Source organism: Pleuronectes platessa, chromosome 20, assembly GCF_947347685.1.
Source record: "Pleuronectes platessa chromosome 20, fPlePla1.1, whole genome shotgun sequence".
Lineage (NCBI taxonomy): Eukaryota > Metazoa > Chordata > Actinopteri > Pleuronectiformes > Pleuronectidae > Pleuronectes > Pleuronectes platessa.
The window spans coordinates 20,208,072-20,230,095 of record NC_070645.1 but is presented as its reverse complement, the minus strand read 5'-3'; the positions used below and the strand labels follow the sequence as shown (position 1 = coordinate 20,230,095).

Here is a 22,024-nt window from a genome sequence, read left to right as displayed (position 1 = left end):
TGTTGCTGTAAATCCCATCATTTAAAGTGGTGGCAAACACGACCTCACTCCAGAACAACAGCTGGATTCAGTGAACATGACGGCTGCGTTCAGACATGCACTGAACTCCGGAGGTTCTGCAGGACATTCTCTGGAGGACATCTGTATGTGTGAACGCAAACGTCCCAGTGAGATCCACTGGTCTGGAGGAGACGATGTGAGGAAGTAGTCCCTAACAGATGCACTGTTTCCTCCTGTGAGCGGCTGTTCCAGGAAAGAGCTGAGCCCCATTTCTGAGCCCCATTTCTGAAATATGAGAATATTTATTTGTGTTATTTGTTCTTAAAGAGTTTCGAGGCTTCAGCAGCAGAGGAGTGAGAAGAGAAAAGAGTTTTTATCTGATGATTGACAAAGAGAAAACTACAGGACATCACAAGACTTAGTGTGGAAATGAGGACGGGAAAGTGTCTCCGTCTGATTTCTGTCTTTAAGAGACGAGTTGGAGAGTGGGGGGGCAAGGAGGAATTAGAGATAATAACAGTTTAAAGATGTCTCATGTTGAATCATTGATGATCCTGAGTTTTATTCATGTTCAGGTGAGTGTAGTTTAGTTGTTGACCTCTGATATAAAAGTTCACTATGTCGAGTCAAAAGGGTTGAAATACAGGAACTAACACATTGTGTCTTTTTGTGTCTCAGATCAAATACTTTGTGTTTTTAACGATGAGTCACAGTTTTCAGGTCGTTGTCTCCTCCAGACAGAGACAGTCTCTGGAGTGTGGACAGACTGTGAGGACGTCCGGCCTCCAGGTTTCTGTACCTCTCAGAGTATTTTGATACACGGCTCCCATCTACATTCTGGACAGAAGTATTTGACTCTTGTACTTGTATGTGTCCAGTACATCCAAGTGTTTTCTGTCTCTGTTGTCTTGCTGTGTGGATTTGCATCCCAGTCTCGTACTGAGTAAAACCTCCGTCAGCCATGAGACGTCATTTTAGCCGGAGAGTCTTTTGTCTTTTGTATGTTTGATTATTTCATAAATACTAGATGCAGTAGAATATCATTTACTGAGTATTCACATGTTAACTGTGTTGGTTTTTGATGACATTTTAGAAAAACTTTTATTTTCCTGCATTAAGCTTCTTTTTCTTCTAATGTCACCAGTGTTAAGTTTTTGATTTAGTGTGTGTGTGATGACGGATTATACTTAGTTCAATTACATTTTATTTCAAATGATATATCGCTCAGTTATGTTCTTTTCCAAACGATTATTGTTGTGTTACATATGTAAGAAATAAAAACAGACGACTTGTCAACAGAGATGTGATTCTTCTTCAGAGTCTGAAACGGTGAATCAGAGCACAACGAACATTGATTATGTTTTCATCAGGTTATATTTATTTCTCTTTAAATGCACATGGTGTTATTACAAACCACCGCTCTCACAACCAGTCCAGAACGGAGCTGTGGCTGAAGAAGTGGAACGTAGATAATAGATGAACAAATAAAGTTCCTTAGATGAGATGTTTAACGTTTTAATCGTGAATTACTAATCTGTGAGTGTTTGTGATGTCACGCATCACATGACACTTTGTTTTTGTGTGAGCGTGGAACAAAGTTGTTAATGAGCCGTGAGCAGCTGCTGCATCACGTGTGGATCTTCCTGCTCCTCGTTCAGATGATCACTCCGAGGCTCTGATGGAGACGCCTCCTCCATCTTCATCTACAGTCCAGAGCTTCAACAGGTTGTTCTGACGTCTCTGTGTTCACATCAATGACTTTATCAACATGGACGACACATGTCGATCAGAACATGAAGGAACTGAGTGATGGTTGGATTCCACAGTTTATGAAACTCATGTAAACATCATGAAAAAGCACCAGTTTAAATTTTACGGCTCAGTCACAGTACAGTGACATTGGTATCTGTGCAGCCTGCTGTGGACTTAGGGACCGTCTACAAATAACTTCACTCTATTACTGTAGTTTCTCCCCAATATCATATCACAGGTCCAGGGTCACCTGCTGGCTGTGCTACAGTATTTAATATATATGTTATATATTTTGCATAAGTTTGGGATATATTTATTATGATTATTCATTAACTTCACTGTTATACTGTATATTCTCACCAAAATCATGACACATGTCCAGCGAGTCCTGCTGGATGGATCTGTGACATGTTTTGGTGATAATATATATTATAACAGTGAGGTTATTGAATAATTTGTCATAAATATTTCCCCAAATTATACAAAACCACATTTTTCCAAACTAAGTACTGTTGCATTTGGTGAGGATATACAGTATTGAATAATATAGTTATTGAATAATATATCCCAAACTTATGCAAAACATATTTTTTGGGGAAATTAAATATGTAGGACAGCCAACAGGAGACCCTGGACATGTGACATGATTTTGGTGAGAATATTCAGTATTACAGTGAAGTTATTGATTATATTTGTAAAATCTCTGTTCGGTGTTGCACTTTGTAGACGGTCCCTGCTCACTCGTCTCACAGCAGGTTGTACATAGACACCAATGTCCTGTGTCCATCACGGAGGACAACTCATATTGATGGTAACTGGCCTGTAGCCCGTTGTCCACCTCACTACGGTGGAATTATGCAGCGTTTGTGTTTTAACAACGTTTCGCTTATGACTCATTGATCCAGGAAGTCAGAATCTGTGAACATCTTTCCAACTTTACTGAACTGAGCCAGAGGAGGAGCCTGAGAACAGGGAGGAGGAGCCTGAGAACAGGGAGGAGGAGCCTGAGAACAGAGAGGAGGAGCCTGAGAACAGGGAGGAGGAGCCTGAGAACAGGGAGGAGGAGCCTGAGAACAGGGAGGAGGAGCATGAGAACAGGGAGCGGTCAGACTCCATTTTCACCTGGACGAGCAGAAGGAAGGAAAGTGAGCAGGTGAGTGTGAACACAACTTTCTGAAAGTTTCACTGTCTCACTCTCACACCTGCTGTTAACATCCGTCTGCTGATCACATGACTCTAAGTTTGTCAGTTCACACCTGGTGACAGACGTCATGTGATCGGATCCCAGAGACAGATGTGAACAGCAGGTCTGGATCAAAGAGCCTTCAAAGGACTAATTAACAGAGTTAACTCACAGCTTCACTTTTTATCTTCATCTGTTCATCAAGTGTTTAATAACACAACGTGTTTTCACAATCATACGTTACAGTCACCTGATTGTGTGTGTGTGTGTGTGTGTGTGTGTGTGTGTGTGTGTGTGTGTGTGTGTGTGTGTGTGTGTGTGTGTGTGTGTGTGTGTGTGTGTGTGTGTGTGTGTGTGTGTGTGTGTGTGTGTGTGTGTGTGTGTGTGTGTGTGTGTTGTGTGTGTGTCCTTCCTTGGTATTTTTGGGTGTGTTTCTTGAACAGACTGGTTTTTCCTGATTCCTGTGAGCTCACAGTGTCTTTCCTCTTAGACGAGAGAGAGAGAGAGAGAGAGAGAGAGAGAGAGAGAGAGAGAGAGAGAGAGAGAGAGAGAGAGAGAGAGAGAGAGAGAGAGAGAGAGAGAGAGAGAGAGAGAGAGAGAGAGAGAGAGAGAGAGAGAGAGAGAGAGAGAGAGAGAGAGAGAGAGATCACAGTGTTTTTCACTGGATCCCAGAGACAGATGCGAACAAAAGGACTAATTAACAGAGTTAACTCACAGTTTCACGTTTTATCTTCATCACATCTGTTCATCAAGTGTTTAATAACACAACGTTTTTTCACAATCATACATTACAGTCACCTGTGTGTATGTGTCTGTGTGTGTGTCCTTTCTTGGTATTTTTGGGTGTGTTTCTTGAACAAACTGGTTTGTCCTGATTCCTTTGAGCTCACAGTGTTTTTCCTCTCAGACTGAAGATGAGTGGTTATGAGGACAGCTGTCTGTCTCTGAAGAGTGACCGGTCCAAAGAATATCCTCTAAACTTCAGTAATGAACCTGGACCCTCACACACAGAGTAAGAGACTGTTTCTTCTGGGACCTGCTCTGAAGAGGATCTAGTTTCCTCTAGTGTGGCCCCTGCATTAGGACACAGCTTCATTGAAGTTGGTGACTAATCTCTCAGAATCACTCAAAGAGCTCAGACCTCCACCAAGAACCAACACGCTCCTTATGAAACCACTTTGAAATCCACTAGAGACTCATTTTGATTTGGATCTGCACCAAATTCCACACACTGGTAAACATCAGTCCTCTGAACATGTCTGTGAAAGAGGACCCCCCCCCCCCCCCCCCCCCGATGTGATTCACAGACCACAACCTTACACCAAGTTTACTGGTGCTCTGTCGTTTTTTATAATCCCACTAACGAACCAACCAACACACAAACATACTGGGTGAAAACAAAACCTCCTTGACAGAAGTGATGACAACCTGTGACTGTGACATGTGAGTTATCAGGACATGTCTTCACAGGGAGAGGAAGAGGAGTCATGTTTCTGAGGAGGAGCAGTCGTCCTGCTGTGCTTCGTGTCAGGACGTCCTGAAGGATCTAGTCTCCACCAGCTGTGGACACTGGTTCTGCAGACAGTGCATCACCTCATACTGGGACCAGTCTGGTTCTTCTGGAGACTCCTTGTGTCCCCAGTGTGGACAAAGATCCAGAACAGGAGCTGGAGGTCAGACAGCTGGTCAGAGCAGCACTGTACATGTGTCTGCTGATGTCTTCACTTCTGACAACAGCACATGTGGTTTTATTTTGTTCCTTCATACAGCATCAACATTTAACATTGTTAGAAAAGCACAAAGTTAAAAAGCTTTTATTTTCTGTAGTTTTTCTGTATCTGATGAAAACAATCAGCAGATTCTCAGATTCTCTGTCTCTCACATTGTTTCTTGTCTTTCAGCAGATCGTGGTCTGCAAGAGGTTTCAGATGAACATAAGCTCAGTGTGAGGAGGAGATGTGAACATGTGACTGAAGGAAGTGATGAAACAGGAAGTAGAACCCTCCTCAACAGGATCTTCACTGAGCTCTACATCACAGAGGGACAGAGTGAAGAGGTTAATACTCAACATGAGGTGAGGCAGCTTGAGACGGCTTCCAAGAAGAAGATCCTCCAGGACACTCCCATCAAGGTCCAGGACATCTTTAAAGCCTCCACTGACCAGCAGAGCAGCATCAGAGTCGTCCTGACCAACGGCGTCGCTGGAGTTGGAAAAACCTTCTCGGTGCAGAAGTTCACTCTGGACTGGGCAGAGGGTTTAGAGAACCAGGATGTGGGTCTGCTGGCTGTGCTTTCGTTCAGGGAGCTGAACCTGGTGAAGGACCAGCAGCACAGTCTTCTCACGCTGCTCCATGTTTTCCATCCAGAGTTACAGAAGCTCACGGCAGAGACGCTCGCTGTCTGTAAACCTTTGTTCATCTTTGACGGCCTGGATGAAAGCAGACCTTCTCTGGACTTCAACCACAGGGAGCTTGTGTCTGAGGTCACACAGAGGTCATCAGTCAACGTGCTGCTGACAAACCTCATCCGGGGGAATCTGCTTCCCTCGGCTCTCGTCTGGATAACCTCCAGACCTGCGGCGGCCAATCAGATCCCTCCTGCATGTGTTGACAGGGTCACAGAAGTACGAGGCTTCACTGAGGCCCAGAAGGAGGAGTACTTCAGGAGGAGATTCAGTGATGAAGAGCTGTGCAGCAGAATCATCTCACACATCAAGACGTCCAGGAGCCTCCACATCATGTGTCAAATCCCAGTCTTCTGCTGGATCAGTGCTACAGTTCTGGAGCACATGTTGACCACAGACCAGAGAGGAGAGCTGCCCAAGACCCTGACTGACCTGTACTCACACTTCCTGCTGGTTCAGACAAAGAGGAAGAACAACAAGTACGGTGAGGGACATGAGACGAGTCCACAGCAGCTGACAGAGGTTGACAGGGACGTTCTCCTGAAGCTGGGGAGGCTGGCGTTTGAACATCTGAAGGAAGGAAACATCATGTTCTACCAAGAAGACCTGGAGCAGTGTGGTCTTAATGTCACAGAGGCCTCGGTGTACTCAGGAGTTTGTACTGAGATCTTCAGAAGAGAGTGTGTGATCTTCCAGAAATCAGTCTACTGCTTTGTTCATCTGAGCGTTCAGGAGTTTCTGGCTGCAGTCTACATGTTCCACCTTTACACACTCAACACAGAAAAACTCAACAACTTCTTGAGAACATACAGGGACACAGACAGTATCTTCTCCCTGGATGACCTCCTGAAGAGAACCATGAAGAAATCCCTCACCAGTACAAATGGTCATCTGGACCTGTTTGTTCGCTTCCTTCACGGCCTCAGTCTGGAGTCCAACCAGAGAGTCTTAGGAGGCCTGCTGGGTCGGACAGGGAACAATCCAGAGATCATCCAGAGAGTCATAAACAACCTGAAGAAGATGAAGAGTGATGACATTTCTCCTGACAGAAGCATCAACATCTTCCACTGTCTGACTGAGATGAACGACCACTCAGTTCATCAGCAGATGAAACAGTTCCTGACGTCAGAGAACAGATCAGAGGAGGAACTCTCTGAGATCCACTGCTCAGCTCTGGCCTACATGCTGCAGATGTCAGAGGAGGTTCTGGATGAGTTGGACCTGAAGAAGTTCAAAACATCAGACCAGGGTCGACTGAGACTGATCCCAGCTGTGAGGAACTGCAGGAAGGCTGAGTGAGTCCAGACATGATTGTATTGGGATTTTTAATACATAACACGACAAACAATTATCTTCTGGTTCATACAATTCAACCTAGCTGCGGCAAGGGGCCAGAGTACTCTTGTCACTTTCAGACTTTGAGTCAATGGCTCTGAACAATGAAATCACATTTGATTTTTACTAAATAAGCCCCTCCTTTCACAGAGGTAGAATGTTTATCCAATCAGCTCTCTGCGTGTTGTCTTCAGGCTTAGATTTGATCACCTTCAATCTGAATGAGGACCCCTTCGAAGTCTCACTACACATTTACATCAGGCCTCTGCTGAGACTCAAACCTGTTTCTCTCAGTGAAACCCCTGTTCTCTCAGACCCCCTCGTCTGCGCCGTTTAAACACCTATAGTCACTCTGTTGCAGACAGTAAGATAACCCCTGCTGTGAAAACCCTTTTGTTTCAGCAGCAGGCTCAGGAGTCTCCAGCCAATACACATCAGCACAGAGGATTTCACCAGTCTAACTGCAGAAAACCTTCTTCCAACAACATTCTATATATATATACTTGTCCATCTTTCATCAAACTTATCTAAATACAAAATGTCCCATCACATGATCAATAACATGTTCAATCAGTGGAGATGAGTCGTTCTTCAAATACACTCAGTGTTAAATGATTCTCATTGTTTTGGGCAGCATGGTGTTGCAGTGGTCAACAATGTTAAGGCCTCAGTATGCTTCTCCGAGTCCGTTTCGGAATGACGGACGGACGGATCGGACGGACCCTTTTTGATTTATAGTTCTACGAGCCTTTTTGTTGTGAAAACAATTCACCGACAGAACAGTAGATGGCGAGACGGAAGTCGAGCTTAGACAAGCCTACCTCATGAGGTATATAGAAGAAGTCCACGCTGGTTTATTTACGTCCTCCCGGCTCCTCACACAAAGTGAACGATGGTAACAGAAAAAGGATGTTGATGACGCGACAGTTTTTGCTGAATAAAGTGACACCCAGCGGGTCAAAATGCTTATGTTATCGTGTCTTAGCGCAGCGGTTCCCCGGTCTTGTTTCCAAACTGCGTTGCTAATTCAACAGCTGCAACAGCTTGAAGCTACACGGAGGCAGCTGTCTCCCCCCCCCAGCTCCCACACACAGTCAGCACGGACACCCGATACTAGCTACTACCAAGTGTTTGCTTCTAACCTGACGGTGTTTGAGAAACAGTGTCATGAGCCGTGGGATTAAAGTCAGCGGGTTTTTTGCGCTGTTCCCACCGCAGTTAGCATGGTGGCTAGCCCGCTAGCCCCGTTATCAAAGTTCGTTATAACCGTATGTGACCGTACACACATGCCGTAAGTGCTCTAACCAGCCACCGTCAGCCGGACACACTTGTCACATTAATCATAGAGTCGTAGTTGTGATTTTGGTTTATTGTGATGTAGGGAATGGAACAGGAAGTTTCCATTCCGAAATGCTGGCGTTAGCGGACCAATCACAGCCAAGTGCTATCCGTGGGCTGTCCGTCATTTCGACGTGTAGTTAGAAAAATGAGCACGGCACGAAAAGCTCTCCGAGGAGCCTCAGAGAGGCACGGAGAGGGCGTTCCACGTTGGAGAGGGCGGTCCTATCTGTCCGTGTCCGTCAAAACGCAGAAGCATACATTGGCCTTTAGTGAAGCCTTTCTGTGAGGAGGAGGTTCTCCTGGTGTCTGCAGGGTTTTCTCTGGGTTCTCCAGCTTCCTCCACAAACCATAAGATGTGTGTGTGTGTGTGTGTGTGTGTGTGTGTGTGTGTGTGTGTGTGTGTGTGTGTGTGTGTGTGTGTGTGTGTGTGTGTGTGTGTGTGTGTGTGTGTGTGTGTGTGTGTGTGTGTGTGTGTGTGTGTGTGTGTGTGTGTGTGTGTGTGTGTGTGTGTGTGTGTGTGTGTGTGTGTGTGTGTGTGTGTGTGTGTGTTCCCATCATGCGTCACCACCAACCAGTGCAGTGTCACTCCCTCATTCACAATAATAAGATGTCACTTTGACCTTTGCAGCTGAAATCTAATCAGTTTATCTTTGAGTCAAAATGTAACGAAATCTCCTAAAGACAGACTTGAGACCTCAAAAGGCCATGAACATGTTGTGTGACCTTGACCTTTGACCTCGGACCACCTGAATCTAATGAGTTCCTCTGTCAGTCTGAATGAAAGCTTGAACCAAATCTGAAAGGATTCTCTTGAGGAGTTTTTAACATGTTCATGAGGCAAAGAGGAGATTTACCAAGGTGAGGGTCACATGATCACATTTTGTATGAATGTTGTGTTTTCTGATTTTATTCTAACAGATATTTTCTTTAAATACAGACTCGATGGTTGTGAACTCTCAGAGACTCACTGTGAAGTCGTGGCCTCGGCTCTGAAGTCAGACCCCTCACATCTGAGAGAACTGGTTCTGAGCCTCAACAACCTGAAGGACTCAGAAGTGAAGCTGCTGTGTTCTGGACTGGAGAGTCCAAACTGTCGACTGGAGACTCTGAGGTCCTTAAATCCTTCTTCACTTTTCAGAATTTCTTTCTTATTGGGTCATTATTTATTTAAATTGTCTCAGTTCTGCTCTGCTCACTGTCCCTCAGTCATCTGTCACTCACCCAGCCTGTCAGTCACGTCCACCTCATCAACTCCATTCACCTGCACTCACCTGCTCCTGATCACTAAGAAAGTGTCAGTAAATAACATGTGGACTGAGGCCGAGCACTCGTCCTCCTCAGGTTTTCAAAATAAGACACATTCTTATTGAAACACGTTGGACAGTTGATAAGTATAGAAACAAACAGGAATTGACATCAGGAGCCAGCCCTACTTTAAACAGTGTTTAATTACACAAACCTGCTCAGTGACCAACACACAGAGAAGAAACTGATGAATGAAACAATGGTCCAACATGTCTGATCTGATATTTATCTTCAGGTCACAGACTGGACTGAGGTCAGCAGCATGTTGAGAGTCTGTGTTGACATGATGACGATCCACAACAACAGGAGGACACATTCTAATATTCATATTTCTTTATCCAGGTTGAAGAACTGCAGTCTGTCAGAGATCAGCTGTTCTTCTCTGGCTTCAGCTCTGAGGTCAAACCCCTCTCATCTGAGAGAACTGGATATGAGCTACAACAACCTGAAGGACTCAGGAGTGAAGGAGCTGTGTGGTTTTCTACAGAGTCCAACCTGTCGACTGGAGACACTGTGGTCAGTTCACTGACTGACTTTTTTAGATCTCATATCTATAAAACATTATTCATACAGAATTTGTCTCATTTAATTCTAATTTAACATAATTCCTCTTCATACATAACTTGAATTGACATTTTAAATATTCAGCTACTTGTTAAAACACTGAGTTTAGTTCTGGATTTCCTAAACTGATCTGCAGGACAGAGACCGGGTCCAAATAATCTATTTGTACTGAATCAGGACTCGTTTTTAGTCCAACATGTCTGATTTCATATTTATCTTCCATGTTATGAGTCTGTGCTGACATGAATATGTGTCTGTTATTTTCACACATGAACTCAGTTTAATTTACAGTCAAGTTTTATTCTTTATCCAGGTTGTGTAGCTGCAGTCTGTCAGAGATCAGCTGTTCTTCTCTGGCTTCAGCTCTGAGGTCAAACGCCTCTCATCTGAGAAAACTGGGTCTGGATAACAACGACCTGCAGGACTCAGGAGTGAAGGAGCTGTGTGGTTTTCTACAGAGTTCAACCTGTCGACTGAAGACTCTGTGGTCAGACATCATGTTTTAATGTTAAAGGTTCACTCTAAATATAATATAAAGTATTTAATTCTAAAGTCTGTAAATATATAGTATTGATTCATAAAGAATGTAAATATACAGTATGTAAATATTAACAGTATTTAAATATATAGTATTTAAATATAAATGTCTCATTCTAAATTAAAGAAAACAACAATTGCTACAATTCAGATGAAATTATTGAAAACATCTCTAGAATTCTTTTCTCTTCAGTTTTTAACAATGGATCCTTTCACCTGAATCTTCCACACTGGAGCTTTAAGGTCAAAGGTCAGAACATGTGTTCCTAACAGTGAACACTGATACTGAGCTGAGAGATGTTTGTAGAATGAGCGCTGACGACCGAGTAACGCTCAATGTGACTGAAGTTTTACTGACAGAGAAACAATCCAATGCTGGACAATGTGTACATGTAATGTTTCTGTGGAAGCTAACCAGGACTTGTCCCGGTGGTCCTGTGGACCGACCACATGACAGCGTGCTGTGTTGGTGTTCTGGGACTGAGGTCAGGGTCCAGAGTCCAAGTTGATTATATTTGATTTCTTTTATTATTAGGACCAAGTTCTTCAGCCCTGTTTCTTCCTCGTTGGGTTCATTTCCAACATGAAACCCTTCCTCTGGTTTCAGGACTTACACGGGGTCGTCCATGCCTTTATCTTTTCACCACTAGATCTCTGTCCCGCCCTGTACACACGTGTTCCTCAGGCTCCCTGCACCACTTTCAACTGGTCCAACTGCTGCTCAGATCATCTCCACTTCAAGAAAACATGATCATAGAACTGCTCGCCCTTTCACACATCAACTGTGGAACATGTTCTGACAAGTGGGTCGGACATTTTCTGGAGCTGAAGCAGCAGCAGGAGATTGTCCGGGTCCGACTCGTTCACAGCAACAAGAACATTTGGGAACATTCAGATGAGGGGCGGAGCCAAAACAAATCCATGATAACCATGGTTATCTTAGGTTATGTTAAGTTACAGGTTCACTGTGAAGGAGTTAGTGACGTCTCCAGGTGTCGTACATGTGAACATAGTCCACTTGTTCACGTGTACGACAACTGAACATGTCCAGCAAGATATTTAGAGACATCTAGTGGTGAAGTTACATATTACAAACAACTGAGCCCCGAGGACACGAGGACTTTCAAGCTGTTTTCAGAGTTTGACTTTCACACATGAAGAACGGGTGGAGCAGCAGGAGGCGGAGCCTGTAGAGCAGCAGGAGGCGGGACATGACGTATAAACTCTGCTGTGGAAAGATCAGTGTTGTTGTTTACAGCTCATCCACACTGGTGTCCGCCCTCATCCCCAAAAGCTCTGGAATCTCCTTGTGTTTACAAGTTGACGTCTTCGTCTTCTACGTGTACGGCTCCTCTTCTTCATCCTCAGATGTTTGTGTTCTTCCAGTTTCACGTCCGTCACGTGTTAGAAACCTCATTAACACGTCCACTCGCTCTCTGTGAATCCTCTGGACATTCACCTGCTCTATTCTCACATGGACTCACTCAGAAACTTTATTAGGAGGCTGCAGGAAAAGTTCCAGAAAATGTCCAGAACAACTTGACTCAGACTTCAGGTCTGAAAACAGAGACAGTGATGTTTAGTCAAAGTCCTTTATTTTCACACATGAACTTAGTTTAATTTACAGTTAAGTTTTATTCTTTATCCAGGTTGGAGGGCTGCCGTCTGTCAGAGATCAGCTGTTCTTCTCTGGCTTCAGCTCTGAGGTCAAACCCCTCTCATCTGAGAGAACTGGATCTGAGTAGAAACAACGACTTGCAGGACTCAGGAGTGAAGGAGCTGTGTGGTTTTCTACAGAGTCCAACCTGTCGACTGGAGACTCTGAGGTCAGTTCACTGACTGACTTTTGTAGATCTCATATCTATAATACAGCATTTATACATAATTTATCTAATTTAATTCTAATTTAACATAATTCCTCTTCATAAATAACTTGAATCCATTCATTAATTAATCTGTGACATTTTAAATATTCAGCTACTTGTTAAATCACTGAGTTTAGTTCTGGATTCCCTAAACTGATCTGCAGGACAGAGACCGGGTCCAAATAATCTATTTGTACTGAATCAGGACTAGTTTTTAGTCCATCATGTCTGATTTCATATTTATCTTCCATGTTATGAGTCTGTGTGACGTGAATATGTTCCTGTTATTTTCACACATGAACTGAGTTTAATTTACAGTTAAGTTTTATTCTTTATCCAGGTTGAAGAGATGCAGTCTGTCAGAGATCAGCTGTTCTTCTCTGGCTTCAGCTCTGAGGTCAAACCCCTCTCATCTGAGAGAACTGGATCTGAGAGGAAACGACCTGCAGGACTCAGGAGTGAAGGAGCTGCTTGATCTACAGCAGAGTCCAAACTGTCGACTGGAGACTCTGAGGTCAGTAGATGGTTGGAGTCAGTCCACGCTGCTTTCATCAGTATTTTACTAAACACAGTCAGTATCACAGATCCAGGGTCTGTGCTACCAAGCAGGATTTGTGGTTATCAGGTTAACTTCAGGTTTAGTTTTTTCAGTTCTACGAAGCTCGTCCACTTCTTAACGAGTTAAATCACCATGTCCTCAGAGACAGTGTGTGTCTTCTTCTCTTCCACTTGTTTTGTTAGTAAACAACAGATTCAGATCTCGTGGCCTCGAGTTATTTATCTCGTTCACACGTTATTATGTCGTGGTCACGTAATATATTTTTACCAGATGCCACCAGGGGGCGCTGTAACTGACACATTGAAACGATCCCAGATGTTTTACCAGCTGTTCTTCCTGCATTTAGCAGCTGTGACTGAGTTTCTTTTATTCTGGATCATGTGTTTTTTCTCCTCTGATTTTTATTATAGAACAGTTTGATCCTGGTTGTGAAATATGAGGCTCTGCTTTCAGTCAAACTGTCCATGTCTGTGATTGGTCATACACAGTAGACCCCGCCCCTTTTATGCGCACGCTCAGATCTCGATGAGGAAAACCTGAGTTAACTTAACGAGTTGATAACCAGGTCATGTGACCACTTAGCCTGACTGTGTCTGTCAGGTTCAGTTGAGCTGATCTCAGAAAGATCTCCTGGACATGTTGAAGTGTCTTCGTAGTTCAGGCCTCAGTGTTTCCTCATTGAAGCTGTGAGAGGACAATGAGGACAGACGTCAGAATTGGACAGAGACTCAGAGAGACAACAGTCGACCAATCAGACGAGCCACAAGCTGCTGGTGATCATGTGATTGAGTCGACGTGAAGACGATAGTTGTTGTTGTTTTCATGTGAACAGGAAGTGGAGCTGGACCACAACTGACAGCCTCACACGAGGGACAGAGACGGTGTCGTCTTCATCTGATCTGAGACAGTTTGTCCTCTCACTTCATCAGTGAAGAACTGATCAGGTGGATCTTTGTCACAGCTCTGAGATCAGTGGGACTGAAGCCTCTCCTCATCACATGGTAACCAGGAGCTCTTTATACAGAGCAGAACCTCTGCTGAGGTCCATCTGTCTCCTCTGGTCCCAGTTTGTCAGAAGCAGATGTTCATCAACACACAGTGAAACATGGCTTCACCTGTAACAGCAGTAAATCCACCTCTCAGGTGTCCACTCTGCACTTTGACATGCAGAGGACTGTCGTCGCCAGGCACTAAACTTGACCTCGCCTCCGGCGATTTGACAAACGTGTTTGTTGATCCAGGATTTGAGAAGGAATAATTAGACACTTATACATGAAGTTCTGGAAATTGAACATTTATTGTAAAATAATGAAATACTTACAGAGAGTCTCTGGGGTTCTGCCGGACACGTCACCAGGTTCACTGGATCATGTCGAGAAGAAGCCCAGTTCAATCCTAAGTCCACAGTATATATAATCAGACACAGGGTGGGCACAGAGGCGGTTCTTTTTCCCTGAGGGAATTCAGCCATTGGCCAGATGTACACTGTTTCCTCAAAGTGCAGTTTTTTGCAAGCACATCACTTTCAACTGACCAGGTGTCCCACCACTGTGGCCTTGGCAAACAGGGAGCTTGCTACAGTGGAGAGACCCAGCAGATTAAACATTTCAGGAGGATTTCATATCTTTTTCTCACCATGTTTCATGAAGCACCTCATTGTATTAGTTCTGGCTGATACAATGAATTTCCATCACATACTTTTCTCCAAATTGTATTTTGGTACAGATTGACATTCAGATTGACACCTGCTCTTTCAGTGGTCGTGCTCTGGGCCTGACCCTGCGTCTGAGTCAAAAAGATCATACATCATTCCAAATATAAGGAACAGTTGTAGCATTATTGATTATATGGATTAAACAGCTAATATTTGTTCACAGGATATAGGTAAAATATAATCACAAGATACAGAGAAACATAGATATCTCAACAATCCCTCTGTTGACATGTGTTAATCACATGTCACTAAAATCAGGGTAAGGCTCCCAGCATTTCATCGGGCTATTGCATGAAGTAGTCCCCCTGGGACCCTGTACATTAAGTTTAGTTGCAGCAAGAGGGGGCTTCTAACCACTGTTAAGGCTCCTGTGAGAGATATTGTGTCAGGAAAGCCTTTTTCTAGCAAGTAGGGGCTGTATGCACTCAAAAGGGGCCAATTTGGGTCAAAACCGTGTCCAGAATGGGTCCATACATCACCATTTGGGCTATGTGACTAATCATAATTGAGTGTCAACTTATTGGGGAAGTCCGAAAGCAGGGGTCAGAGCGATTGAGGGGACAGTCTGTAACGCAAGAGCAAAGGCATGGTCAATATCTGGTAAGTTGTCAGCATCTGAGCAGAAATCATAAGAAACGCAGTCTCTTATGTCCCTTGTCTCCTCAGAGTGAGCTAGCAGAGGCAGTTGTAATGCACGTTCATTGTCATTCTTTTGTATCGCAGAGTCTATGACACGGATGCACAGGGCTCGAATGCAGGGAACACAACAACATCCGCAGATGGCGAACAGGGCTATGAACACTGCGACAGATAGTATGAAGGCCGAGACCAGTTTAGACCATTTGCCAAAGAAGTTAGACATAAAATCATCCCATGGTTTCACGCCAGAGTGTTCCTTCATTTCCAAAGAGAGTGAACGCAGTCAATGGAGTGCTTTAGATGAGGTACCGTCTGGGGCTGTGTTGTTAGGGATAAACATACAACATTGTGCGCCCGTCATAGCACATACACCCCCTTTCTCTGCTAACAGGAAATCAACTGCAGCACGATTTTGAAATGAAATCAAGGAGGTGGCAGACAGCTGTTCGTGTATCGCAGATACTGCGTCTCTGGTGAAATTGGACAAGCGTTGGATGTTATAGTGGAGATAGTTGATTCGGTCGACATTTTTGATGGGAGTAACTGGGAACATAGCACTAATGATAGGCATGCTCAAAAATCATGCTGCAATGTTATTTGCCAGTTTATACTCATCTGGGACCCCCTTGGGAATTCCTATAGCATCCATGTACACCGGACTACTGGAGAATGCATCAACTGATCTGCGTGCCCTAGGGACGGCAGTTGGAGTCGGGGGGGACGTGGTGGAGCTTGGGGTTAGTTTCTTTTCGAACCATAGTAGAGGAAAAACTATCACTAAAGTGATAAAGGTCAAAAACAGTACTGTCCCCCTAAACCAGTATAACCCAGGGTGTCTGAAAGGATGCCAAGGTCTTTGCCTTGGTTCCATTTTTCCTTATTATTTAATTAAAACACATGCATGATATTGTGGATTTATTTCAGAGAGAAAATGAAACAGAAGAAACAAAATTAAACTTAAATGATTAAAATTAATAGAAAAATTGAACACAAAAGGTAAAAATAAAACTCTTATACTGTGGACTCTGTTAAATGATTAAAATGAATAGTGAAATAGGAAAAAAATGTAAAAAACTCCGGCGTCGGTTCACAGGTCCCGCCGAGAAGATCTTTATCAGTGTGTGAGAGGGGTGTGGTGTAGCTCTGAGAGGTTCCTAGCACTTCAGGCTGTATCAGTAGTGTGCCTGGGGGAAGTGGCAGAGACCCAGCAGAACGCATCAGCACATCAGAACGCATCAAACAGCCGGCGTCTGTAAGATTTGGTTATGGAAAAAAATTATTTCAAGAACTTCCTATCGTAGCGCACACATCACTCTTCACTGCCAGTAGCAGGTAGAGGGCCATTCTGTGTGACCATAACGGATGTAGGGGCGAGCTGTTCAGATATCAGCTCCCGTCAGATCTGCTCCAAAAACAAAATTATCATGACGTCAGTGCGATTTTTATTTAGTCCATTTGTTCTAGTGGAGTTTAAGAGTCAATGATCTGGATTTTAGCCTTGTGGAGATCCTTTTGTGGAATTGATACTCGCCGTTTGTCAGGATAGAAGAGGTTAAGTTGTCACTGAATGGGAGTGGGTTGTGGAGACATGGAGCCCAGATCCGTGAGATTGAAAGGAAAACAAACTGAAAAGTGATTAATATGCTGCAGTGCGTAACTGAGTTTACAGTAGATTATATAAGCTTATATTTGAAAAGGAAAATAAACAAATAATCAAAACAAGACATACAGGTAGACCCATCTTTTGTGGTCAACAATTTCTTTACAATTTTGAGGAGTAATAGCCAAATAAGTTGACATTAAAAAATAAAAGATTCAAAAAGTGGCAGAAAAGCAACAGAAGTCTTTGGCATTTCATGAAATATTAAATGATTAACAAGCTGAATTTCAATAAGCAGCTAATTTAACAGCATTTGAGTATTTGAGTTCAAACCATTTTCCAAAAGTCATCGACTGCTTCATTACATCATAATTCAGAAGCTTTGACGTCAAACTGCCCTGTGGTAAAACAGGCATCACATACAAAGGACAAATGTGTGAGACAGCTGAAACAAAACAAAACAAAATTAATAAAAGTCATTCTGCCACACTTTCCTTTATGATAAAATAAAAACAAAAAGTAGAGCTTAACAACGTCTTTCAAATTAAGAGCATTGGATGTTAAGATAATTGGTAAAACAAAACATACAAAAAGAAATTCCCTTCTTCTGGTTCTTTAAAAGTTAAAGTGTTGCAAAGTAATTAAAATATAATTATTGATATGGTATTCAATCAAGTGTGTAAACAAGGGGGCTTGTACTATGGTTTGTGCTTTTCATTTAAGATGAAACACGCTATGAGTTAAAGTGTTTTAGACATCTGTCCCTTTAAATGGATTAAGATTTATTCTTCTTTCAATGGTGAAACATATTTATTTTTAGGTCGCAAGAGTCTAAGAATAATTACATGGAGGGTGAATCAAACTCCTATTTTAAAGGCCAACTGTAAATAGATTAAACATGTCTTGATTATTTAATCTTAAATGGATGATTTGAATGTGGAATTAAAGCAACTGCAGGTGAAACCAAAAAAAATAAATAAAAAAGTCTAATTCTAGGCAGCACAGAATTAAGTTTAAAGTAAAGTTTGAATTTCTCATCCTGATATGATTGATTTTGCTCATATAGAAAGCACATGAATGATTTTCAGCTCTAAGAAATACAAGTAAATAGAACAGCATTTCAACAAACAAAGAGTAGGGATAGATTTCCCCTTCTCATCAAACCTGAGCAGAGCAAAGCAAGATCAGCTCTGTCTAGCTTCACGGAGCTCATTGCATCAGAGAATCAAGTTCTCCATACTAAAAACAAAAACAATTATCATCTTCATTGTCACAAAACCACAGTTGAGGCTGACACTTTTGTAAGGATGTAAAATGGCTCAAAAATAATACAAAAGAGAGAAAGAAAAATCAAAAAAAAAAAAATTGCACATTAACTGTACCTAGAGATGGACTTTTAAAGGACACATTAATGTGATTTGGTTAATCACTCATCCTTGAAGTTATATTCCGTTTCAAATAATAAATTGTATTAAACTGGTGTATCCTATTATCCCTGCTGTGTCAGTTAAAAAATGAGAATAAGCTATTTAATGAATAAATTTTGTGTAATAATTTGGAGGCCAAAACCTTTTCTCCTTTCCTCTAATGGATTGGATATATTGGAAAAATCCAAAATAACGAATTGGTACCAAAAGTGTAAATTTAACAATTTCATTTGGAGTTTTTTTTTTTTTTTTTTTTTACTTCTGAATGAAGCAACAGTAAAACGAACAAACAGACAAACAAACATCCAAGCCTCCTTATGATCTCAACGCCAGTTGCAACCTGTAAGGATTCTGGCCTTTCCCAGATGGCTTTCCGACTCCCAAACACTCTTATCTCCCTCCTTTCATCCTGTGCACTTACAAAAACGTTCTATTCCCACTTCTCTTCCCCTATTTTCTTTACCACTCAAGTTTTACATTCTATTATCCATCTCAGAGCAAGATATTACTGAATTGAAACATCTCACTCCTATAGATCTTTCTTATTCCTAAACATAGCTTTATCTTTCTCGTCCTTAGTTCATCTCTCAAACCTTCAGTCAACATTCTTTTACTTTCTTTGGCAAATCCTTTACACGTTTACTCCCACATCCATACATACAACATACATCAAATGGCAGGCGTGTATTGCCTCTAGTCTAGTTTTTGTATTATTTCTGTCTCTCCTCTGTCAGTCAGTCGGTTTTCTCTCAGTCTCAGTCAGTTTTTTCTGTGTCTCAGTCCGTTGTTTCCCTCTCTGTCTCAGTCAGCAAGCTGACCTTGACTCTTTTTCCTCTCCTCCTCTCTCGTTTTCACAGACACACTTTTTCATTCACACTAGTTCTTTCAGAAAGAATTCCCTATATTATATAATCAATATCAATTTATAATTATTATATTAGTAATTCTTTCCCTTTTAGTACTGACAGCCTATGTGTATTTTTTTTTTTTAAATGACTGGGATCATCCATCCCTGTTTAATCCACCTGTGTAATTTTCTCTGTTCCTCTTTTCTGGCTTTGTCTCGATCCACAGAGTGTTCTATGGCTTTTAAAATGACCGTCTCTATTTTATTACGGCAGGTCGACATTTTATTTTCTTTCAAAAGGGCCAAATGAATCACCTCCTGGAATGTTGCATTAGTAGTTGTCATTTTGTTTGTTTCTTTAACTACTATTTTCACAAGTTTTATCAAATACTGTTGGCAGAACTTAGATGTGGAGGACGCATTGCCAATGTATACTTGGTCAGAACAGGAAGCTTCTACTACAGAAATATTTTCAGTAGCGCCTGTTCTCTGGGTGTTTAACACAACCAAAATACACACTTTTCCATAATCTATTAATATTCTGCCAATATCTATTCCAACCCTCAATACCCTTTCAGAACTGTGACTCAAAACACTCTTTGTGTTCGTAATTACCTTGATGTCACAGGAAACCACCCCACACTTTTCCCCTTTAGTCCCAGACTAGGAAATCCCTGATTCCCTTTTTCACTTCATATCTGACTCCGGACACAGATATGAGTGTGGCCCCAGGCCATAGGATCCCAGATCCTTTAATGGTTCCAAACCATAGGGTCCCAGACCCTTTAATTTATAGTGCGTGCTCCAAGCACCACTTTGTCAGTGTTCCAAACACTTCTCAGTCCCAGACTGTAAAATGATTTATATCTATAGTGCGTGCTCCAAGCACCACTTTATCAGTGTTCCAAACACAGATATAGGTGTGGCCCCAGGCCATAGGATCCCAGATCCTTTAATGGTTCCAAACCATAGGGTCCCAGACCCTTACAATTTCCTTCACTTCACTCTAATATACTTACATCTCGTATTTCTCTTTGTTCACAGTTAATTTAGTTATTTTTCCAATCACAGCCGTTTTAGTTATAAAAAGGTCGCTGCTCGCCTGTTTTAGGTTGACCGGTCTTTTCACTGTGAACAACGAGATCCTCGAGATGTCCTCTTATCGTCAATACGATCTGTCCTTTTTTCCTTCACTGGATCACGTCGGGGTCACCAATTTTGTCGTCGCCAGGCACTAAACTTGACCTCGCCTCCGGCGATTTGACAAACGTGTTTGTTGATCCAGGATTTGAGAAGGAATAATTAGACACTTATACATTAAGTTCTGGAAATTGAACATTTATTTTAAAATAATGAAATACTTACAGAGAGTCTCTGGGGTTCTGCCGGACACGTCACCAGGTTCAGTGGATCATGTCGAGAAGAAGCCCAGTTCAATCCTAAGTCCACAGTATATATAATCAGACACAGGGTGGGCACAGAGGCGGTTCTTTTTCCCTGAGGGAATTCAGCCATTGGCCAGATGTACACTGTTTCCTCAAAGTGCAGTTTTTTGCAAGCACATCACTTTCAACTGACCAGGTGTCCCACTACTGTGGCCTTGGCAAACAGGGAGCTTGCTACAGTGGAGAGACCCAGCAGATTAAACATTTCAGGAGGATTTCATATCTTTTTCTCACCACGTTTCATGAAGCACCTCATTGTATTAGTTCTGGCTGATACAATGAATTTCCATCACATACTTTTCTCCAAATTGTATTTTGGGTCAGATTGACATTCAGATTGACACCTGCTCTTTCAGTGGTCGTGCTCTGGGCCTGACCCTGCGTCTGAGTCAAAAAGATCATACATCATTCCAAATATAAGGAACAGTTGTAGCATTATTGATTATATGGATTAAACAGCTAATATTTGTTCACAGGATATAGGTAAAATATAATCACAAGATACAGAGAAACATAGATATCTCAACAGGACACACACTGAGCTCTTAGCGTGTTCATTCCAACACGTGAACATGAAGCAGAGAGGAAGCTGCTCCACCTCTGAACAGGACTGAAGTCCCTGCTGCTCTTTCTACTGGATGAGCTGCATCACTGACTCACAGCTGATGAAGTGAGTCTCTGTGACACTGATGTCTTCTTCTCTCAACAGGTGGGAGGAGTGATCTTAGTGGAGCTGAGTGTGAAGAGGACAGTGTGTGTGGACGGAGGCTGAGCTGTGTCCTGAGGATCCAGAGGCTGAAGCAGCAGCAGCTTGTGTGTAGAGCGGCTCTGACTGGGCCTTGTTGCTGGGAGGCAGAGTGGAGACAGAGCTCCAGAGGAATCAGAGGAGGTGGTTGTAATATGTAACTTCACCACTAGATGGCCCTCCACACCGATTTGGTTTATTCACATGAAGAATGTGTTTATTGACATGACACAACACAAGCAGAATATATAACCCCTCTATAAAGAGTCACATATATGTGTTTAAGTTTCCTTTATTCTGTTCCACCTTTGTCCCTCAGTCTGTTTCCATGTGTGTAGAACCACATTCTGTTTGTTTATGATCTTAAAGTTCCTGGATTCACGTCACAAATTGATTTAGTTCAACACAAAGTTCAACACAATCAAACCACTTTGAGTTTAAAATCAGAGTTTTGTCTTTGACACAAAAGATCAAAACTCTGGACTTAAAAATGGGACGTTTTCATTTCTGCATCAGGTGCAGAGCGGTGGTGGCTTTTCTACTTTTGACCCACAGGTGGCGCTGCAGTATAACAGCAGCACATCCCAGTCAAAGCCTTTATATTCAGTCTATGAGTCAAACACATGGATCATTTCCTCTGTGACAAACCAGATGTAACGAGAAGAAAAACATCTCAGAGAGAAAAGTTCTGTTTCTACTTGTCTCTGCTTTAATGCTCAATAAACATCCTTCCACCGACTTCACTGGAATCATGACTCAGCT

The 22,024-nt window shown here is 42.5% G+C and overlaps 1 protein-coding gene across 1 annotated transcript in view; it reads left to right on the top strand.

The window, feature by feature from the left end:
- LOC128426224 (NACHT, LRR and PYD domains-containing protein 12-like) overlaps positions 1-22,001 on the top strand; it is a 38,730-nt gene extending 16,729 nt beyond the window's left edge. Inside the window, exons 9-13 of the mRNA XM_053413086.1 lie at positions 9,663-9,836; positions 10,198-10,371; positions 12,071-12,247; positions 12,627-12,800; positions 21,227-22,001. Coding sequence (XP_053269061.1) covers positions 9,663-9,836; positions 10,198-10,371; positions 12,071-12,247; positions 12,627-12,800; positions 21,227-21,239 — 712 coding nt within the window. The 3' untranslated portion in view covers positions 21,240-22,001. The remainder of the gene's footprint in view (positions 1-9,662; positions 9,837-10,197; positions 10,372-12,070; positions 12,248-12,626; positions 12,801-21,226) is intronic.
- The last annotated feature ends 23 nt before the right edge of the window (positions 22,002-22,024 follow it).